General features: G+C 37.9%; 2 protein-coding genes across 3 annotated transcripts in view; both read left to right on the top strand.

Annotated features, from left to right (window-relative positions):
• The first annotated feature begins 5675 nt into the window (after positions 1-5675).
• LOC106873675 (trafficking protein particle complex subunit 2) lies at positions 5676-9285 on the top strand. Its single transcript, XM_014921134.3, has one exon. It carries the CDS (start codon positions 6119-6121, stop codon positions 6548-6550), a length of 432 nt encoding a protein of 143 aa, XP_014776620.1. The 5' UTR covers positions 5676-6118; the 3' UTR covers positions 6551-9285.
• Positions 9286-14285: 5000 nt separating this feature from the next.
• LOC106873671 (corrinoid adenosyltransferase MMAB) overlaps positions 14286-19147 on the top strand; it is an 88721-nt gene continuing 83859 nt past the window's right edge. The window contains exons 1-3 of one of the 2 annotated variants that reach the window (XM_089353620.1): positions 14315-14960; positions 15294-15469; positions 18290-18342. In XM_089353620.1, the coding sequence (XP_089209746.1) occupies positions 15402-15469; positions 18290-18342 (121 nt within the window). In that variant the 5' untranslated portion in view covers positions 14315-14960; positions 15294-15401. Of the gene's footprint in view, positions 14961-15293; positions 15470-18289; positions 18343-19147 lie in introns of both variants that reach the window. The other variant, XM_089353621.1, reaches the window with a different exon arrangement.

The raw sequence follows: 19147 nt of genomic DNA, 5'->3' as shown, positions 1-19147 counted from the left end.
TGGAGGCATAACGACACCATCACTAATGATCACTCCAAACACCATGATGTTGACTGGATGTTTGATTTTTATCCTCAGTACATGTCTTCAGATTGCACTGTCCTCAGATTGACACCCAAACACTCTGAAATGTTCATAGTGGAGATTCCGGCATGAATGCCAAGCAGTACAGCATGTCGTTTCCAAATTTGGTGTTGTTTTTCTCACAGATGGTACCCTACTGACCCCACTATACTGTGTAGTTAACAAAGTCAAAAACAAACAATACACATGCGTGAAATAAAAAATATAAAATGGCGACAATTTACCCATCACATCCTGTATGTGTGTGTGTGTGTATATATGTATATATACATATATACAATTATCATATAATGTCCATGCTCCATGTTGGCATAGGTTGGATAGGCTGACAAGATCTGATGTATCCAAGGGTTGCATCACACTCCAGTGTTTGCTTGGGCATGGTTTCTATGACTGGATGCCCTTCCTAACACTAACCACTTTACAGAGTATGGTGGGTGCATTTTTTGTGCCACCAGCACTATAGGGGTCACCATGCAGCTTGCATGACTATGAACTTTGAGGAGGGTTGGGGTCAGCTTTATGCTAAAGGAGATGAGAGGCTAAAGCATACGAGAGAGGGCAATCAGAGACAGTTCTTGTAAAAGGTCTGCATAGCTACTCACATTTAGTTGGAAAAGGGGCAAAAGAGAAAAGGGAAATGATGAGTAGGGGCTGCAAAAAGGCAGACAGTGGCAATGAGGTACTCAGGTGGCCCCCTCAAGGTACAAGGCAAGTAGAAGTAGGTGTGTGCTTTGCAAGATTTATGAGGAGCAGGAATTGAGGGCATAGGGAGGCAAGCAGAAACTAATAAAATTGGGTAGGGTTGGAGCGTGAATGATACATGAGCCATGAGCTGGGTGTCACATGTCAGATGTTGAAATGATTGCAGAGCAACATGAAATGAAGTGTTTGCCCAAGAACACAACACAACACCCGGTATGGGAATCGACCCATGATCTTGCAATTGTAAGTGCAACGTCTTAACCCCTAAGCCATGTGCCTTCACACTCAACCATATATATATATATATATATATATATATATATATATATATATATATATATATATATATATATATATATATATATATATATATATATATATATATATATATATATATATATATATATATATATATATATATATATATATATATATATATATATATTATATACACACACACACACATATAAGTGGCTGTGTGGTAAGAAGCTTGCTTCCCAACCACATAGTTCCGGGTTCAGCCCCTCTGTGTGGCAGCTTGGGTACGTGTTTTCTATTATAGCCTCAGGCCGACTAAAGCCTTGTGAGTGGATTTGGTAGATGGAAACTGAAAGAAGCCCATCGCATATATATATATGTACGTGTGTGTTTGTTATTTGTGTCTGTATGTCCCCCCTACCATCGCTTGACAACCGATATTGGTGTGTTTACGTCCCTGTAACTTAGCGGTTTGGTAAAAGAGACCGATAGAATAAGTACTAGGCTTACAAAGAATAAGTCCTGGGGTTGATTTATTCGACTAAAGGTGCTACTCCAGCATGGCCACAGCCAAATGACTGAAACAAGTAAAATAGTATATATATATATATATATATATATATATACATATATACACATAATAAATATGCATATGTAAGTTGTGTTTGGTGGTTACAAACATGTATACACATGTAAAAGACATAGGTCAAGGCTTCCTGTGTGTATCTTAACACCAGCTTAGACACACGTCTGAACAAATTCCATAATCACAGAAAGCTTTTGTCCCTTTTTATTACATTACTCTTTAATTTTTTTTTTTTTGCTACTTGTTATTAATTTCTTTCCATTCTTCCTGCCTTCCGCCATTTCTTTGTAGTCCTTTTCACATTCATACTTTCTTCCTTTTCTTTTTCATTCATTCTCTGCTTTCCCTTTCTTTTCTTTCAAGATCTTCATCTTCTTTAGGTGACGAGCTGGCAGAATCCTAAATATCCCAAGGAAAATGCTGAGCAGCATTTCATCTGTCTCTATGTTCTCAGTTCAAATTCTGCCAAGTTCAACTTTGCCTTTCATCCTTTCAGGGTTGATAAAATAAGTACCAGTTGAGCAATGGGGGGGGGGGGGGGGTCAATGTAACTGACTAGTCCCCTTTCCCCGAAATTGCTGGCCTTGTGCCAAAATTTGGAATCAATATTTTCATCTTTCTCTTGTTTTCCAAATTTTTATACTTTCTCATCCTCTCTTTAATTTCTTTTTTCTTTTTCTCTATAACTCGTTCCTCTCCTTCTTTTCCTCTACTTTTTCTTTTATATCTTTCAATATTTGTGTGTATCTCTTTCTTTACATTCTTTCATATCCTTCCTACTCTCTTTCTCATTCATTCTTTCTTTCTTTCTACTGTTCTTTCTTTCATTTTCTCTTTTTCCGTTCTTTCTGTTTTTGCTTTCTTTCATTCTTTCTTTTGTCCTTTTGTGCTTTCTTCTTTATTTTGTATTTTTCTTTTTTTTTTCCTTCCTTTCTTCACTTCTTTCTTTCTTTCTTTGCCTTGCAGCATTTGCCTGCTATTCTATATTCTGAGTTCAAATCATGCTGTGGTCACTTTTACTTTTCATCTCCCCAGAGTCAATAAAATAAAGTACCAGTTGAGTACTCCAGTGTCGATATAACTGACTAATATTTACCCTGGTTTGAGCCTAAATCAGAAAACATCAAGTTCTTTCTTTCTTTCCTTTTCCCATTTCTGTTTCCCTCTTTCTTTCTCCCCTTCTCTCTTTCCCCATTTTTTTCATTTTCTCTAACCTTTTTATCTATGTTTTTATACAGACATACTAAATTCAAAGATTTCTTGAATATTTTCTATACATTATGTCTTTCCATAGTCAATAAAATAGATAGCTAAACAGATGGCTAGATAGATAGAATGATAGATAGATAGACAGACAGACATATAGATAGATAGATAGATAGATAGATAGTAGTAGTAGTGGTGGTGGGGGTAGTACCAGCTGCAGTAGTTGTAGTGGATTGAGCTTACTTTTTATCCTTCTAGGATTGATAATTTATTAGTACAAGTTATACTCTGTGTGTGTGTGTGTGAACATACATGACTATTCTTCCGTTATTGCTGGCTTTGTATCTAAGTAAAACAAAAAGAAAACGATCAATACTATTGTTGTTACATTAATTTAGTAGTACTCTTAACAAAATGTATTTAGTTACCTCCCTTTACATTCTGACTTCAAACTCCATGAAGTAAACAGGTCTTTGATTCTTCCAAGATTTATAAAATAGGTACCTGTAGGATTGGTATGACACGTTTCGGCACAGCCATTTTGGCGCTGCCTATTTGCTGTTACTCGTTCGATGCTGATTTATTTGACATCAGACACTTTAATATTTTTCTCGTTCCATCTCTCTCCCAGTCTTACTCGCACCCTCTCTGTTTATGATGTGAGCATCTAGTTACATTTGTATGGACGTGTAATAGCTCTCATTCTCTCTGACTGTATGTTTATATTTTTGTGTGTATGTTTGCCTCCATCGAACATCCAGTCAGCTGTGCCAAATCATCAGCATCATCCAAACAGCTTTACCCAATTGTCTCATTCTACAATGAACCACAACTGCTGCTGGATTTCTTGTTGTTGGCACTCCGTCGCTTCAGACGTCGAGGGTTCCAGTTGATCCGATCAACGGAACAGCCTGCTCGTGAAATTAACGTGCAAGTGGCTGAGCATTCCACAAGCACGTGTACCCTTAACGTAGTTCTCTGGGATATTTAGCGTGACACATTGTGACAAGGCTGACCCTTTGAATTACAGGCACAACAGAAACAGGAAGTAAGAGTGAGAGAAAGTCGTGGTGAAAGAGTACAGCAGGGTTCGCCACCATTCCCTGCTGGAGCCTTGTGGAACTTTAGGTGTTTTCGCTCAATAAACACTCACAACGCCCGGTCTGGGCTACTGGATAATATAAACTTAAATATACAACCACTTAACATGTTTTGACCTTTTGAGATCCACAATAGAGTACTTGTCTCACAACTGGGACAAATATACAGCGCATGTTAAGAAAGTCACCAGGGGAGGGAGGGAGGGAAGGAAGACGGGTGATGAGAGAAGAAATAGATATCTAAGTAGGACTTGGATGGGCATAATATGCAACTAGCTAGCTCTGAGTTGCAGAGGCCATTGTGGTATTAGTAGAATTAGATTGTGAAGATAGTGTTTGTGTACTGGGTGCTGGAGTGTATTGGTGAATGAGTGTTTGCCAATCAACCAGATGGCTGTTGCTGTTGTTTAGCCCCAGGCCAGGACTCCTCATTGAGTATACCTATGTTAAGTTGATAATTATTGTGTTATGTCTTGGGGTTATGGCATATCAGTCCTTCTTCTCTGAGTCGACTTAACTTTTTTCACTCACTGTTCCATCTTTGACCATGGGCTTGCTAAATGAGAGTTGATCTGGGGGGGGGGGAGCACAAAAACAACTACTACTACTGCTACTAGAGACCATTTGTGTTATTCTTTCCAAGTTAATTAATATTGATGCAAATTATTACTCTCTCCTTTAACAGAGTCCACTCTGTTGTAAGTCAGGCCACATCTCCAGTGAAAATATATCATCCTCCTTCCCTTCCAATAATCACGGAGGCGATGTAAAGGACCATGGGCATTGGCATACACTCTGAAAAAGAAATTTCATTACTTTCCATGTCTGGAGGAAGGACCAGTGCCCATAGTCACTGCAGGCCCCCAGAGACCAGATAAATTGGTACCATTAATGTTAACATACCACTTAAACCAGGTGTTCTCAACCATTTTTTATCTATAGATCCCTACTTTATATGGGTGGACCCCCATAGCCATTCAATGTTTAAAAACTAGTTTTTGAGAAACTTCTTTCAAGATTTCTATTTTTGTTTTTCACACATTAACTTGTGGAGATTGAACTATGTAAAATGTTCAGGAAACAAACCTAACGGTTTCTTGCAATACATACATATAAAGCATAATTTTTTCAGGAGACCTTAAAATACCATTGTGGATCCCCGATTTACTATTTTATGTGGAACCCCGAAAATCTTATATGGACCCTCAGGGTTCATATGGCTCCTGGTTGAGAACTGCTGGCTTAAACAGTTGTAAGTTGACATCTGTGAGAAAGATATGGGCATAGTGGAAATTCCAAAGGTTCAACGTTCTGAGAAGTGCTGGGCGTAGGGGTTAGTGCAGAACATCGGACTTTGTCCCATTCCCTTGCGCATGTCGATTTACAACTACTCAAGAGGAATGTTAACATCGTAGATCTCAGTTCGCGATGGCCATGGATATACCTTACCACGTTCCAGATTAAATCTTATGGGGAAAAGGACGTACATATCAGTGAAAGACATACATAGGAGAAAAAAAGAACATTGGGGCTGTACTGAGGCGTCCGACAAAAATATCGGCTATCTTTCGTTTTGATTACATTTTACGTCATTTCTAATCCACGTGCGTTTGTTTATGTTTCCGTAAAAGGATTTTAGGGTTAGGGTTATGTAACCCTAACCCTAAAACCCTTTTACGGAAAGTGACGATCTTATTTAGAAACATAAACAAACGCACGTGGATTAGAAATGACGTAAAATGTAATCAAAACGAAAGATCGCCAAAATATCTTGAGAGGTTCGTTCCCAGTGATTTGTACAAACAATCCCTTGGCAATACTGTAACGATGCTATTATTCACAAAGTGAACACGTGCACACACACAAACTTTATTCATGATATAAGGGAGGTAACTTTCATGTCCTTCCAGCCGTTTCCAACAGAAAAGAGTTTCTTTTCCAAGGGACGTAATTAACACAACTCAATAATTTGGAGAAGACATTTCAGACGTGTTGGCAGATAAAATTATATTTCACTGTGTACCATAGAATATATATATATGCATATATCTGTATCTAAATAACTGGATATTTACGAGTATATACATTTATATATGCATATTTAAAGTAAATTTATTAATATCTATATATATATTTCTGTATTTCCTCATCTGTGGATTATTAAACAACTGCGAAGGCCATGTCTGGGAGTTATTACTTCGCTATCGTGGGGCACCACGACAATCCAATATTCGAAATGGAAACCTGCCCGCCCAATCACAAGAACCACGACCTGAAGAAGGACGACCACCGACACTTGAACCAGTTCATAGCTCACGCCGCTTTGGACCTGGTCGACGAACAGATGTGGACGACGAATAACATGTATCTGAAAATTGGAGATAAATTTAACGAATGGTTCGTCTCGTCTTTCGTGACAGCCAGTCGCATCCGATTCATTATGTTACACGACGTAAAACACGAGGACGGCATCAAGAATTTCTTTACGGACGTCTACGAGATTTACATCAAACACACATTGAATCCTTTCTATGAGATCAACACACCCATCAAGTCGCCTGTCTTCGAAAGGAAATGCCATTTCTTTGCAAGGAAATACCTTTCCGGATGATGAAGCGAATGGCTTTGTTTTCATAAATTTAGACTGTTGTTTGTTATGTATGGATGTATGTGTATCGAGTTATGTTCGTGTGATGCGATGAATATGTTTATATATTCCTGCCCTAACTCTTCGAAACACCAGTGTTAGAATGGGGGCAGCTGATGAAGGAAATGTTTTCTATGTAGCCTGTGTGTTTTCTGTACTCTGTTTATCATTTTGTCCACGTTTTGTTTGCAACGTCCTGTACCCAGATATGCATCTATATATACAAGTAGATGTAGGTATGTACATACATGTATGTATATATGCATATACTCATTTATTATTTGTAATGTATGTATTATCTGGGTGTGTTTGTGTGTTGCGATGAGTGACGGACGATTGTGCTTATATGTATCTGATAATAATATTTGTTAATTGTATAAACTAGTCACTGTTATATATGGATTATACGTTCGAAGCTGATGGTTCATTCCATTGGTACTCCAAGTTTGTGGTAAAGAAATTTCGAGCGAATAAATAAACTCTACTAATCTTTCACCCATTGATACATTCAAATATATGTATGCGTTTGTTCCTATTGTTTTTTTTTCTCTGGCTTACGAATTATTAAACGACTATATGTGTATGTGTGTGTATATACGTACTGCGGGACCGTCCCGCCGTCAATTAGAGACAACGATTTACGTACTTTATATTGATCAGATAAGAGAAGTGAAGTGAGAAGAATAATTGTTTGTTCCATTCGTTGACGTATACCGTGTGTGAATGTTTAACAAGAGAAGTGAAACTTGTAATGCGTAATGTGGCTCTATTCGGTGTGGGCAGTAAACACCCTCTGAGTCAATCTGGAGCAAAGAAGTATAATGTACGGCAGAAAGGTTGCCCCGATTTCGAAGGTTAATAAAAAACAAACGCATGGAAAATACATGAAAAAACTTTGTATTTCTATGAAGTTCATTAGGTCCAGATGGACTATATGTAATCTGAATCTTTCCCCCCTTATTTTATTATTTTTTTTACGGAATCCCACGTTTTAGGCTATGGAGATTCCGATTCTGAAAAAATTTTTTCAAAAATCTCAATTTCAAAATTTCGACCCCCCCCCCCCCCCCGGTTTTTATACAGATCCACAGGGTAAACCTAACCCTAACTCAAACCCTAACCCTAACCCTGACCGTAACCCTAACCCTAACACTAGTTTTGTGAGATTTGGCTGTTATTTCTAGCATGTAAATAGCCTGCTTGGTGGGGGGGGGGGTGAAATTTTTCAAAAATTTTTTTTTCAGAATCGGAATCTCCATAGCCTAAAACGTGGGATTCCGTAAAAAAATTAATAAATAAGTGGGGGGGGGGGTTCAGATTACATATAGTCCATCTCTACCGTTCATTAAATGCCAGAGACTTGTACAGCTGGACGAAGACAACAGGGGTGATGAAGTCTAATGATCGTTGGATGACCCCAAGGATTCGATTTGCTTTTGCACTTCATCTAACAAGGAAAACTACCCTGGTTTATCCTTTACTTGAGGTAACAATGTAGCATTGTTGTGTTAGCGCCAGATCAGTCCCTGGTTAGGCTAAACATGATTAGAGCCTAAAGGAACAATTTGGCAAGGGAAAATCAAATTACTTTTATATTCAAGGAGATGTAGTGACTCTCAAACTTCATGTGGGTAGTGAGTCTAATTTTTCTCTCATCTGGGAGAAGCTTGACGGATTGTCTCAATCACCTCAATGGCTCTTCTAGCTGCATAGTCCATTGTACTTATGATGAAAAACATTTCAGATGTAGTATTCCCCTTATTATTTTTTTTCAAGACAATGGGTCGTGATTGATGGAATATTCGGGGCTGCTGTTTTTATAAGGACAAGTTAGCATGTTGAATAAGCATATCAAAGTGAGTGAGCAAGTTATACTTATGTGTGTTTTTGTGTATATTTAAATGTTGGTTTCACACTTGTGAATTGCAGTTAATCAAAAAAAAAAAAAAAAAGGACTCAATACTGTAAGATAGAGCGGAATGGCATTAATTATTCAAAGCTCAATCTGCATGAGTCAACTAATTAATTACTAATTCCAGGTCTTTTATAATAATAATGTATGTGTGTGTGTGTGTACGCATACATGTTCCTTGTGTATGTGATTTTTTTTTTTTTTGTGTTAAATCATTCCAAGATGTTTTTCTTACATTAATTACTATTCTATTCAACTTTGACCCACACACACTTGTGAAATATCCACTTATTCTCAGAGTCACCATCTGTGAAACAGAGTATTTCATATGCTGCGGACTTAGTGAAAATACTTCACTTAATACAAACATTCAGGAGCACCTCATAAACAGAAGTCCATGGATACTTGTTTATAGATGTTTTGAAAGTACTTACTGTGATAGTTGGGGTTCTTCTATTATTAGGGAAACAATGAGAGTACCTCCTTTGTTACAGAGACATACATAGTATCTGGTTTTATACAGAAACTGAGAGCAACACATTTTTTTGTTTTTTACAGAGGTACATGGGGTACCCACACACAAAATGCAACACTCACATGGGGTACTATACAGATACATTCAACCATATCATACTCGGGTGCTTTAAATGAGGCAGTGTGAATGGGAAGAAAAATGAAAACAATACTTTGTAATGTCAATAAATTTTATTTATTTTGAAAATCTGAGGATTTTTTGATAAATTCCTCCTGAAACTTGTAATTAATAAAACTGTTTATGATGATTGAATACTTTATTGCAGTGTTTAATTCTTTATATCCTGCTGAACTCTTTTATGTCTTTCAGTTTCATCCTTCCAGTGTGATAAAATATGAACCAGTGAACTAAAGCGGTTGATTAAAATAGCTACACTCCCTTTTCCCAAACCATGATCTTGTGGTCATATTAGAAATTATTATTGAGTCAGAGAGCAGTGCATGCCATCAAAGTGACACTGGGGTAAAATATACGAAGCCCAGTATACCCATCATGACTACCTGTCTGATAAGGGTACACCAGGAACATGCATCACAACCATATGTGCACAACATGGTGATATCATATCAAGATAAATAGTGCATGACCTTGCAGGTGGGGCCTAATTAGAATTTTCTTCAGGTCGAGTAGCCCATCCTGCTCAAAAGGTCCCTGAATAAGGTTTGTTTAAGGATGTTGAGCAAAACACCCATGTTTCCAAAGGTGAATTATCCAAACCCCAAAGAATTCCTCTCAACACATGGCTATGATGCTCCACCACTACTGCTCGTGATCAGAGATGCACATATCATCAGCGACTAAGGGACATGTTCAGCTGGTTAAGGTCAAACAACTGACAAGCAAATCTTTTATACCAAGACAAAACAATGTACACAATAACACTTCCAATCAGTTAAGATCAGAAGCCATGACAAGCCACTTCCTGGTACTGCATCAGGGCATTTATTATTATTATTATTGTTATTGTCAAGGTGGTGAGCTGGCAGAATTGTTAGCATGCTGGACAAAATGTTGAGTGGCATTTCGTATGTCTTTATGTTCTGAGTTCAAATTCTGCCGAGATCAACTTTACCTTTCATCCTTTTGGGGTCGACAAATTAAACACCAGTTGAGTACTAGGCTTGATGTAATCAATTTAACCTCTTCCCCAAAATTTCAGGCCTTGTGCCTTTAGTAGAAAGGATTATTATTATTATTATTATTATTATTATCAAGGTGGTGAGCTGACAATCATTAGCACACTGGGCAAAATGCTTAATGGCATTTTGTCCGCCTGAGTTCAAATTCTGCTGAGGTTGACTCTGCCTTTCATCCTTTTGAGATTGGTAAAATAAGTACCAGTTGAATACTGGGGTTGATGTAATCGACTAGCTCCTTCCCCCAAAATTTCAGGCCTTGTGCCTGTAGCAGAAAGGATTATTATTATTATTATTATTATTATTATTATTACTATGTTCCATCCTTGCCAGAGTCAGCTTAGCCTTTTGTCCCTCTGAAGTGGATAAACTAAAAATACAAGTCAAGTATTAGCAGCAATGTAATCAAGTGACCCACCTGCCTCACAAAACTTCTGGTCTTGTGGCTATATTAGAAACATTATTTATATTATTTACATTGGACAGATATGTGTCCTCATCTTGTTTGTTGTTACCACAATGTTTCGGCTGATTTACTCTCCAGCCTTCATCAGGTGTCTTGGAAGAATTCTGAACCCAACTCTGGGTTCTAATTCCTGAAGTATTTTTTTTGCTTGATATTATTATTATTATTTATTCAAGGCACTGCCTGAAAATGATGATAACGTAAGCAAAATTGAGAACACGGTTGAGTTCAAAATTCTACCAGGACACCTGATGAAAGCTGGAGAGTAAATCAGCCGAAACATTGTGATAACAACAAACAAGATGAAGACACATATCCATCCAATGTAAATAATAATAGATCCTTGGGAAGGATCTATTAAGAAACTAGATGATCTCTAGTTTAACTCTGTCTTGAGCTTGAGGACTCATATGGCTGGAGCTAAACCCAGGTTCCATGGCATGTCACTGAGACTGTTATACTCTCCCTTGAACAGACACCGGTCTGTTGCAGAGTTAACTTCTCAGCTATTTTTGGAACATGTTTACGGCTGAGTGGACTGAAGCAAAGTGAAATGGAGTGTTTTGCTTAAGAATACAGCACACTGCTTGGTCCAGGAATTGAAACCTTGATAATATGATCACGAGTGCAATACCTTAAGCACTTGACGACATGCCTTCCCAAACGACCCTTAGAAGAATTAATATTTTTGGAATTCCTTTAACTTTTACATACTTTCAGAAACATTTTTTCACACTCAGGGTTGCTGAAGCATGGAACAAACTACTTGCATCAGCTATTAGTTGCTGAGATATTGCATCCTTTAAAACTTCCATGCTTCCGAAAATTTGCCAACACTACACCTGATATTCCCCCTCCATATGCAAGCACACATGTATATCTTGACTCATACACTGTTCACTTTCCTGACATTTTTACATAATTCTATATACTATACATGCACCTTTGATGAGTTGTAGTACACCTGAGCACTATACACAATAATTTCAGCATTATTATTATTATTATATGCTTCAGCAATAAAGCACTCTTCTCATTGATTTAGGATAAAATGTTTCTGTGAAGCTATCTTGTTATTGATCAAAACCTGTCAAATATTTATGAGCCTTTTCTTAGTTCTCTGGGCTCTAGATTAAGTAACAGACTGCCCCAACTCCATTCTCAAAGGTCCTGTTCCAGAGACTAGGCTTCCTCTTCTAAATTGAAAAATATTTCATCTCATTAACTACAAAGTTCAGTGTGACTCACATTGGGAGAGACCTGCTGCTTCACATACCAACATTTCAGATCATTTCCAGATAAAAGATAATTAAGCTGATAAGAAGTGATTCAACCCTACAGCCACTCTTTCTTCTGCTACTCAAATGGGATTATATATCCCTATAAAAGCTCACAGGTTTTATATATCTAAACAAGTCAATGGCTTTTCATGCTTGTATAGAAACCCATGAGAAATTAAGCCCATGGAATTCTAAATCTCTATACAAGTCAATGGGATGCTATATCTCTATATTAGTTCATGGGCTTATATATCTCAACATAAGACCATAGAACTTTATATCTCTATATAAGCCCATGGGTCTTTATTTCCCTATATAAACCCATGATTCTCTATATCACTATAATCCCATTGGACTATATCTATATAAGCCAACAGGATTTTATATCTCTGTACAAGTCCATGTGATTTTATATCTCTATAGAAGCCCATAGAATTTTCTATATCTGTAAAAGACCTTGAAATTCTACATCTCTACACAAGCTCATGTGTTCTTATATTTCTAGAGAAATTTATGTAATTCTGCAGGTTGTCTACAAAGTCTGGGTACATGGGGATTAACACATACTTTAAGAAATTATCATTTCTTATATTTAATTGTTTATGTTATGATTTTCTTTACTCCATGTACCCAGACTTTGTGGACACCCTGTATATCACTCATGAAGTTTTCTATTACTATAGAAGCTTTTGGAATTCTATTTCTCTATACAAGCCCATGGGTTTCTATAACTAAGCCCATCTCTTACACCTCTAACCGTCCCGTTTTTATTTAAATACAGACATTGTGTTATCTAGAACTACATTATCTACTTTATTCTTCATTTTTCTCTCTTTTAGATGGTAGCATATGATTTGATGGAAGATTGGTTACTCTTTCTAAGAAGTGTACTGCTTACATATCTGGGGTAATGCATCAGAAACACAGAAACATTCTAAGCAAATCTTCACTCACCAACACACTGGGACCCTCAGTACTCTCTATTCTCTTGCCTCTTATCACAGTCTCATGTGATCGACCAAACTATTGGATGTTGTTACACATCGTTGGTCACAATGTACTTCACATTGTTAAATCTTTCAGATGACGCCACCCTGCTGGCTAGGCAACATTCCTTTAATTGGATGGTTATCCCACAAGAGAGTGGGACCGGAACAACATGAAATGAAGTTCTTTGTCCAAAAACACAACGCGCCACATCATCATCATCATTGTTTAACGTCCGCTTTCCATGCTAGCATGGGTTGGACGATTTGACTAAGGACTGGTGAACCAGATGGCTACACCAGACTCCAATCTGATTTGGCAGAGTTTCTACAGCTGGATGCCCTTCCTAACGCCAACCACTCCGAGAGTGTAGTGGGTGTTTTTACGTGTCACCCGCACAAAGGCCAGTCAGGCAGCACTGGCAACGGCCATGCTCAAAATGGTGTATTTTACGTGCCACCCACACAAGTGCCAGTCCAGGGGCACTGGCAACGATCTTGCTCGAAAGTCCTTACACATGCCACGGGCACAAGTGCCAGAAAGGCGACGCTGGGCACAGGTGCCGGTCTGGAAATCAAACCCATGATTTAACGATTGTGAATACAATACTCTAAACACTCTGCCACACGCCTTCACTTTGCCGCTTATACCACTGCTATAATCGCTTCACTTCCTCTAAAATAGTGGTACATCACTCATGTTCACCAATATTCAAAATCCACAGAATATTTGTCTTTCACTGTAATACAACTCATCCCTCTAATCTGTCCGTCCGTCTATCTCCCCACCTTCTATATTTTTCTTATGGGCATTTGAACTTCAGTTACACTTACCACAACTGCATGGGAAGTCTTTCAAATGCTATGGACACAACTTCAATTCTTCAACCAAAATAACAAAATGGAAGTATTGTAATTCTAAACTGCTACGGCTGTGTAGTTAAAAAGGCTTGCTTCACAACCATATGATGTTGGTTTTAGGTTCAGTCTCACTGCGGGTCAACTTCAGTAAATATTTTCTGCTATGACTCCAGACTAGTGACTAGATTTGGTTGACGGAAACCAAAACAATCCTGTCAATTGCATGTATTATCTATCTGTCTATCTATGATTATACTTATCATCATAATTTTATGTGTGTGCATGTATGTATGCGTGTGTGTGTGTGTGATCATACTCATCATTGTCGTTTTATGAGTGTAAGGAATTTGAACCCATGCTGGGAAGAACCCAATTGGCACCTGAATGCAGCGGTTTTGATAATTAATGTCTCAGTGGTCCAATCACTAGATCTAATGATCGATCGATTTATAGCACAAATGGATGAGTACTTCACAAACACTTATTTTCTGGTACAAGCCTTCCCACAGGATTCGACCTACTCAATGTCACACGAGTCAACGAAGATGCTTGCAGTCGCTCAGCGTTGGGGAAATAGCAGCCAAGTCTCTCACAGCCTACTGTCTTAAAAACAAGACACATTGGATAATTTAGTCATAGATGCAGTCTCGAAAAAAAAAAAAGTCGTATTGATCATTGCCCTCTACCAATGCCACGTTAGTATGATGAAACCCGAGGCGAAATGATTGTAAAACGAATATCTTAAAACCACTTGGCCATGCCTGCATACATCTTCTGTATAAGAATGTGTAGATTAGTCCAAAGTCTGATAACGGGTGACGTAGGCAGTAGAGTTGATTAGGTGAAGTTTTCAACGACGTGGTTGCTGTTGACTTATGATCGTCAGCGATCCACATGTGACCGTCTCATCTTTTATTCAGATATACTAGCTTCAGGACTACATTTACCTATCTATTATTTCTCCTTCTTTTGGGATGGTGGCGTGAATTGCGAAAACTTTGACTGCTATTTCTAGCAAGTTGAGTGACCGCATAAAGCCTCCCACCTCTTTGGATCATTTGGGATTCGTGACGTGGTATATTGTTAAGTGTTAAGATAAGGTGGAAGTTTCTTTCATTTTAAAGTAAAGGATATTTTTTATGAGTATTTTGCTGTTTTCTTCTGCCCAATACAGTAGAAAGAAATAAGTTAAAATGAGGTACTGCTTGTTATTCGTTTAAATCTTGAAATTTGTCATTTTTTCAATTTAATTCCTTTTTATATATCTTTTATTTTTCTGTTCCGTCTCTTTATTTCATTCTTCGCTCTTTTTTCTTTTTTTTTCACTCATCACTTTTAATTTAATCTTCCTCGTTATTGTTTTTTAATTTATTATCTTTATTTTTTTCTCTCTCTGCTTCTTCGCTCTGAGATAACGAGAAAAGGATTATATTATTGGTGCGATTTTTTAAAAATCGATCTCACAGATAAAAGTCATTCACGAAGGATTTGAACTCAGCCTGTTACCCTGTACCTGTTTCTCTAACTTCAGTCAGCTCCAAATAGCACGAGATATTTGGCGCCCGTAAGATGGGAGACAACTCTAAAGCTACTTAACACCGGTTGTTTCTCAGAACTTGATAAACACGCATTTGTAAACATGCTTCGAAATTGTGTGAAAACATTGTTGGGTTTGAATTATAAAACGGCCACTCAACGTCTTATCTCGTAAGTTCCATTCCACTAGAATGCCGAACCATACCTTTTTATTCCCCCCCCCATAATTATATTCAAATGTTGCTTTATTTATTGTACCGCCAAGATTTGCTGAAGGTTGATGCATAATCGCACTGGGAACCAGATAGACAGACATAGTGGAGATGTCAATTAGCTTATAGAAAATTTAAAAAGTTTAGTTCATTAGTTGTATAAAATTTTCTTTTATTTCCGTCTTCAACAGAAAAATATAGATCGATCTCGTTGATGTTATAAAACCTACGGGCTTCGTTCATCTCCCCCTCCTGCCCAAATGAGATATGGTTGAAGCACATAGGCTTCAGTTTTGCCAAAAGATTCGCGTGCCAGATACGGTCGATAGCTTTGTTAATGTTGAGAGTCAGAGCTCACTAATGAGTGACTTGGGAGTATAGATTTCCAGTAGATCTACCTTTGCGGAAGTCATAAAGGTAGTCACTAAAGAAGAAAAGGCATTGAAGGTGTTAGAGAAGGTTATTAATAATTACTGTCTCCATGACTTTTGAGTTGTTCGAAGTGAGTGCGATGCGACGATAGTTGGCAAGGTCAGTGGGGCTTAGGATGTATCCCTGGAAGAGAGAGAGAGAGAAGATGAAGAATTTAGTGTGGATAGCTCTAGCGGACTGGAAAGGACATTATCAGAACCATTAGGTTACTTGGCATGTATGTGCGTGTATGACAGTAAGTGAGCCTTGTGAAGTAGAAAAAGATAGTTTTGAAGATTTACCTACTGCTTACAACGTGGAGTTGGTTACAAAGGTTAGCAACAAATGTAGAGGCTTTGTCTGCATAAGTATTGATTACAGAACTATCGTTTTTAAGGAGTATTCTGCAGAATTGGTGGAGAGTCTTCTGGCAAAAGTCCAAAAGGATTGCTGCAGTTTCGGTGGCTGGAGAGAGCTGTGCGATGCACGAAGGCATCTGTCATTGTCTAGATGCTGATTTTGCTGGAGTTGCGGTGTAGGGTAATAGCTGTTTATTTCTAAGGGTTGGTAATTGTGGGAGGTTCACTTGGAGGTCTTGAAGTTGTTTGTGAGTTGTAAAGGAACAAGACTAAAGAGATGGGTTCAGCCACTTGCTTCATTATTTCCAATTAAGTTCGAAGCATATATACTTCCAGCCTAAAACTAGCAGAATTCCCATTAGTTAACTGATCCAAAGTATCACGGGATGGTGTATGTGTATGGTGAGGTATTGGATAGTATGTGAATGTGAAATTAGATACCTTTAATTACATACATAATATATATACATATATGTATATATGTAATATTAGACTTAAATATATACATAAGAGTGAGAAGAAGGGGGGAAAAAATTCACCACCTTAGGTTGAAAAATTTTGGGGCACTGGGAAACCTCTCTCATGAAAGTGTGGTGGGGAGTTGTCATAAGTAAGTAGTCGGATGACTGGATAGATGTAGAGATAGTCATGGCTTGCCGGGTGAGAAGAAGACGTGTTTGGGGTATCTGCGTATCAGTCAGAGGTGGTAGTGGGAGGTTTATATCAATCGATGTTGGGAATTGGGGACTACGAACGGTTCGGTTTTTGCTCCGGCATCAACAGTATGGGATAAGCGTGAGAGCCAAAGTATGGAAATATGCTACACGGAAAGAATATCAATCTTGAACACTCGTATTTTAAACGTAAAAAAAAAAAATATTGTAAATAGTAGACGCATATAAATATTTAAACTAATATGTAATATTGAAATTAAGGTTCAAAAATTAACAAATGTCTTGTTTTTCTCTTTGAATGTAATTTTTTTTTTTTGGGGGGGGGGGCGAAACTGAAAGTATTTAACAAATAAATGTCTCAAAACAAAGTACAAATAAATTTAGCTGAACAATTATCTGATGAATGTATTTAGTAAACACTATTCTTTCCCCTCCCCATCGAAATTGATAGGCTGGTCTTTGAGGAATGCCTTTAATCAAAAGTCTGCTCGGAAAGAGCGATTTGAAGTTGAAAAACTTTTGAACAAGAGAAGTAATTGGGTAGTTGCATTTTTTGTTGCCTTGATATTTTCATGCTTCATATGTAAAGATATGCAAAATAACTCATCTGCGTTTTGCCCAGGACAGCTTATTTCTGTATTCAATGCTAACACCTATACCTAAAGACTATTTAATCCAGTGATCTGCTCAGTAGATGTCCTCTTTCTCGATCCACTAAATTATACAACTATGTCAATATTACTTTAAAATTTAAGGCAGTGAACTGGCAAAATTGTTAGCATGCTGGGCAAAATGCTTAGTGATATTTCGTCTGCCATTATGTCCTGAATTCAAATTCTGCCAAGGTTGACTTTGCTTTTCATCCTTTCAGGGTCGCTTAAATAAGTACTAGTTACGCACTGGGGTCAATGTAATCGACTTAATCCTTTACCCCAAATTTACCTTAATCCTTTACTAATCCGTTACTCCAAATGTGCTTCTAGTAGAAAGGAATATTACTTTGAAATTTATGGTGGTGAGTTGGCACAATTGTTAGCACACTGGACAAAATGCTAAGAATTTTGTCTGTCTTTACATTTTGAGTTCAAATTCTGCCAAGGCCAACTTAGCCTTTTATCCTTTCGGGGTCAGTAAAATAAATACCAACTGAGTACTGGGGTCAATGTAATCGACTTGCCTCCTCCCCTAAACTTGCTGGCCTTGTGCCAAAATTTGAAACTGATATTACACTGAAATTGTATTTTAATTTAACAATGAACTGATTAATAGCAATATTTGGTGGATATTGAAAGAGTTGAAACTACATAAGATAATGGTTTGTTATTTCTTATTCAGTTCCAGTTCGGTGAGCAGTGCTGTGAAAATTTATACCAAAACTGGAGACAAAGGTTAGTTATGCATTTTAGGAGTGGCTGTGTGGTAAGGAGCTTGCTTACAAACCGCATGGTTCCGGGTTCAGTTCCACTGCGTGGCACCTTGGGCGAGTGTCTTCTACTATAGCCTTGGGCCGACCAAAGCCTTGTGAGTGGATTTGGTAGACGGAAACTGAAAGAAGCCCATCGTATGTGTGTGTATATGTTTGTGTGTCTGTGTTTGGTCCCCCCCCTTCCAACATCGCTTGACAACTGATGGGGTGTGTTTACGTCCCTGTAACTTAGCGGTTCGGCAAAAGAGACCGATAGAATAAGTACTAGGCTTACACAGAATAAGTCCTGGGGTCGATTTGCTCGTCTAAAGGCGGTGCTCCAGCATGGCCACCGTCAAATGGCTGAAACAAGTAAAAGAGTAATTACTTAATTGATTAATAAATTTTTGTCACTACTACTACTACTACTAAGACAGTGGATTGACAGAATCATTTGAGTGATCAGTTTGGAAAGAACTGATCTAAAATGGTTGTAAAGCAAGTGAATCACGGAGAACAGAACACTTCATCATAAAGCAGGTACTTTGTAAACAGGACTTGGTCTCAGTCCCAGTGAATGTTCAGCTTGAACATGTCTGTAACATCTGAAGAAAGTTCTGTTGGTCCAAAGCCAGACTTGCTAGTCATATGAGGTCATGTGATAACATTTACCAATTGAAGAAGATGTCCTTCTTCTGTAAAGAAGTGACAATTGTCGTGTGTGTGTGTGTGTCCTTGTCTTCACATCACACAATAGATTTAAACAATTGTCACCATCATATATAAGT

The sequence above is a fragment of the Octopus bimaculoides genome, chromosome 6 (genome assembly GCF_046866305.1).
Source record: "Octopus bimaculoides isolate indiv1 chromosome 6, ASM4686630v1, whole genome shotgun sequence".
NCBI lineage: Eukaryota > Metazoa > Mollusca > Cephalopoda > Octopoda > Octopodidae > Octopus > Octopus bimaculoides.
Note: the sequence above shows the minus strand (reverse complement) of the source record. Positions and strands in the feature narration are given on the sequence as shown.

What these genes read in the sequence shown, in the direction of transcription:
- LOC106873675 (XM_014921134.3), top strand. Translation starts at nt 6,119, where the DNA reads ATGTCTGGGAGTTATTACTTCGCTATCGTGGGGCACCACGACAATCCA.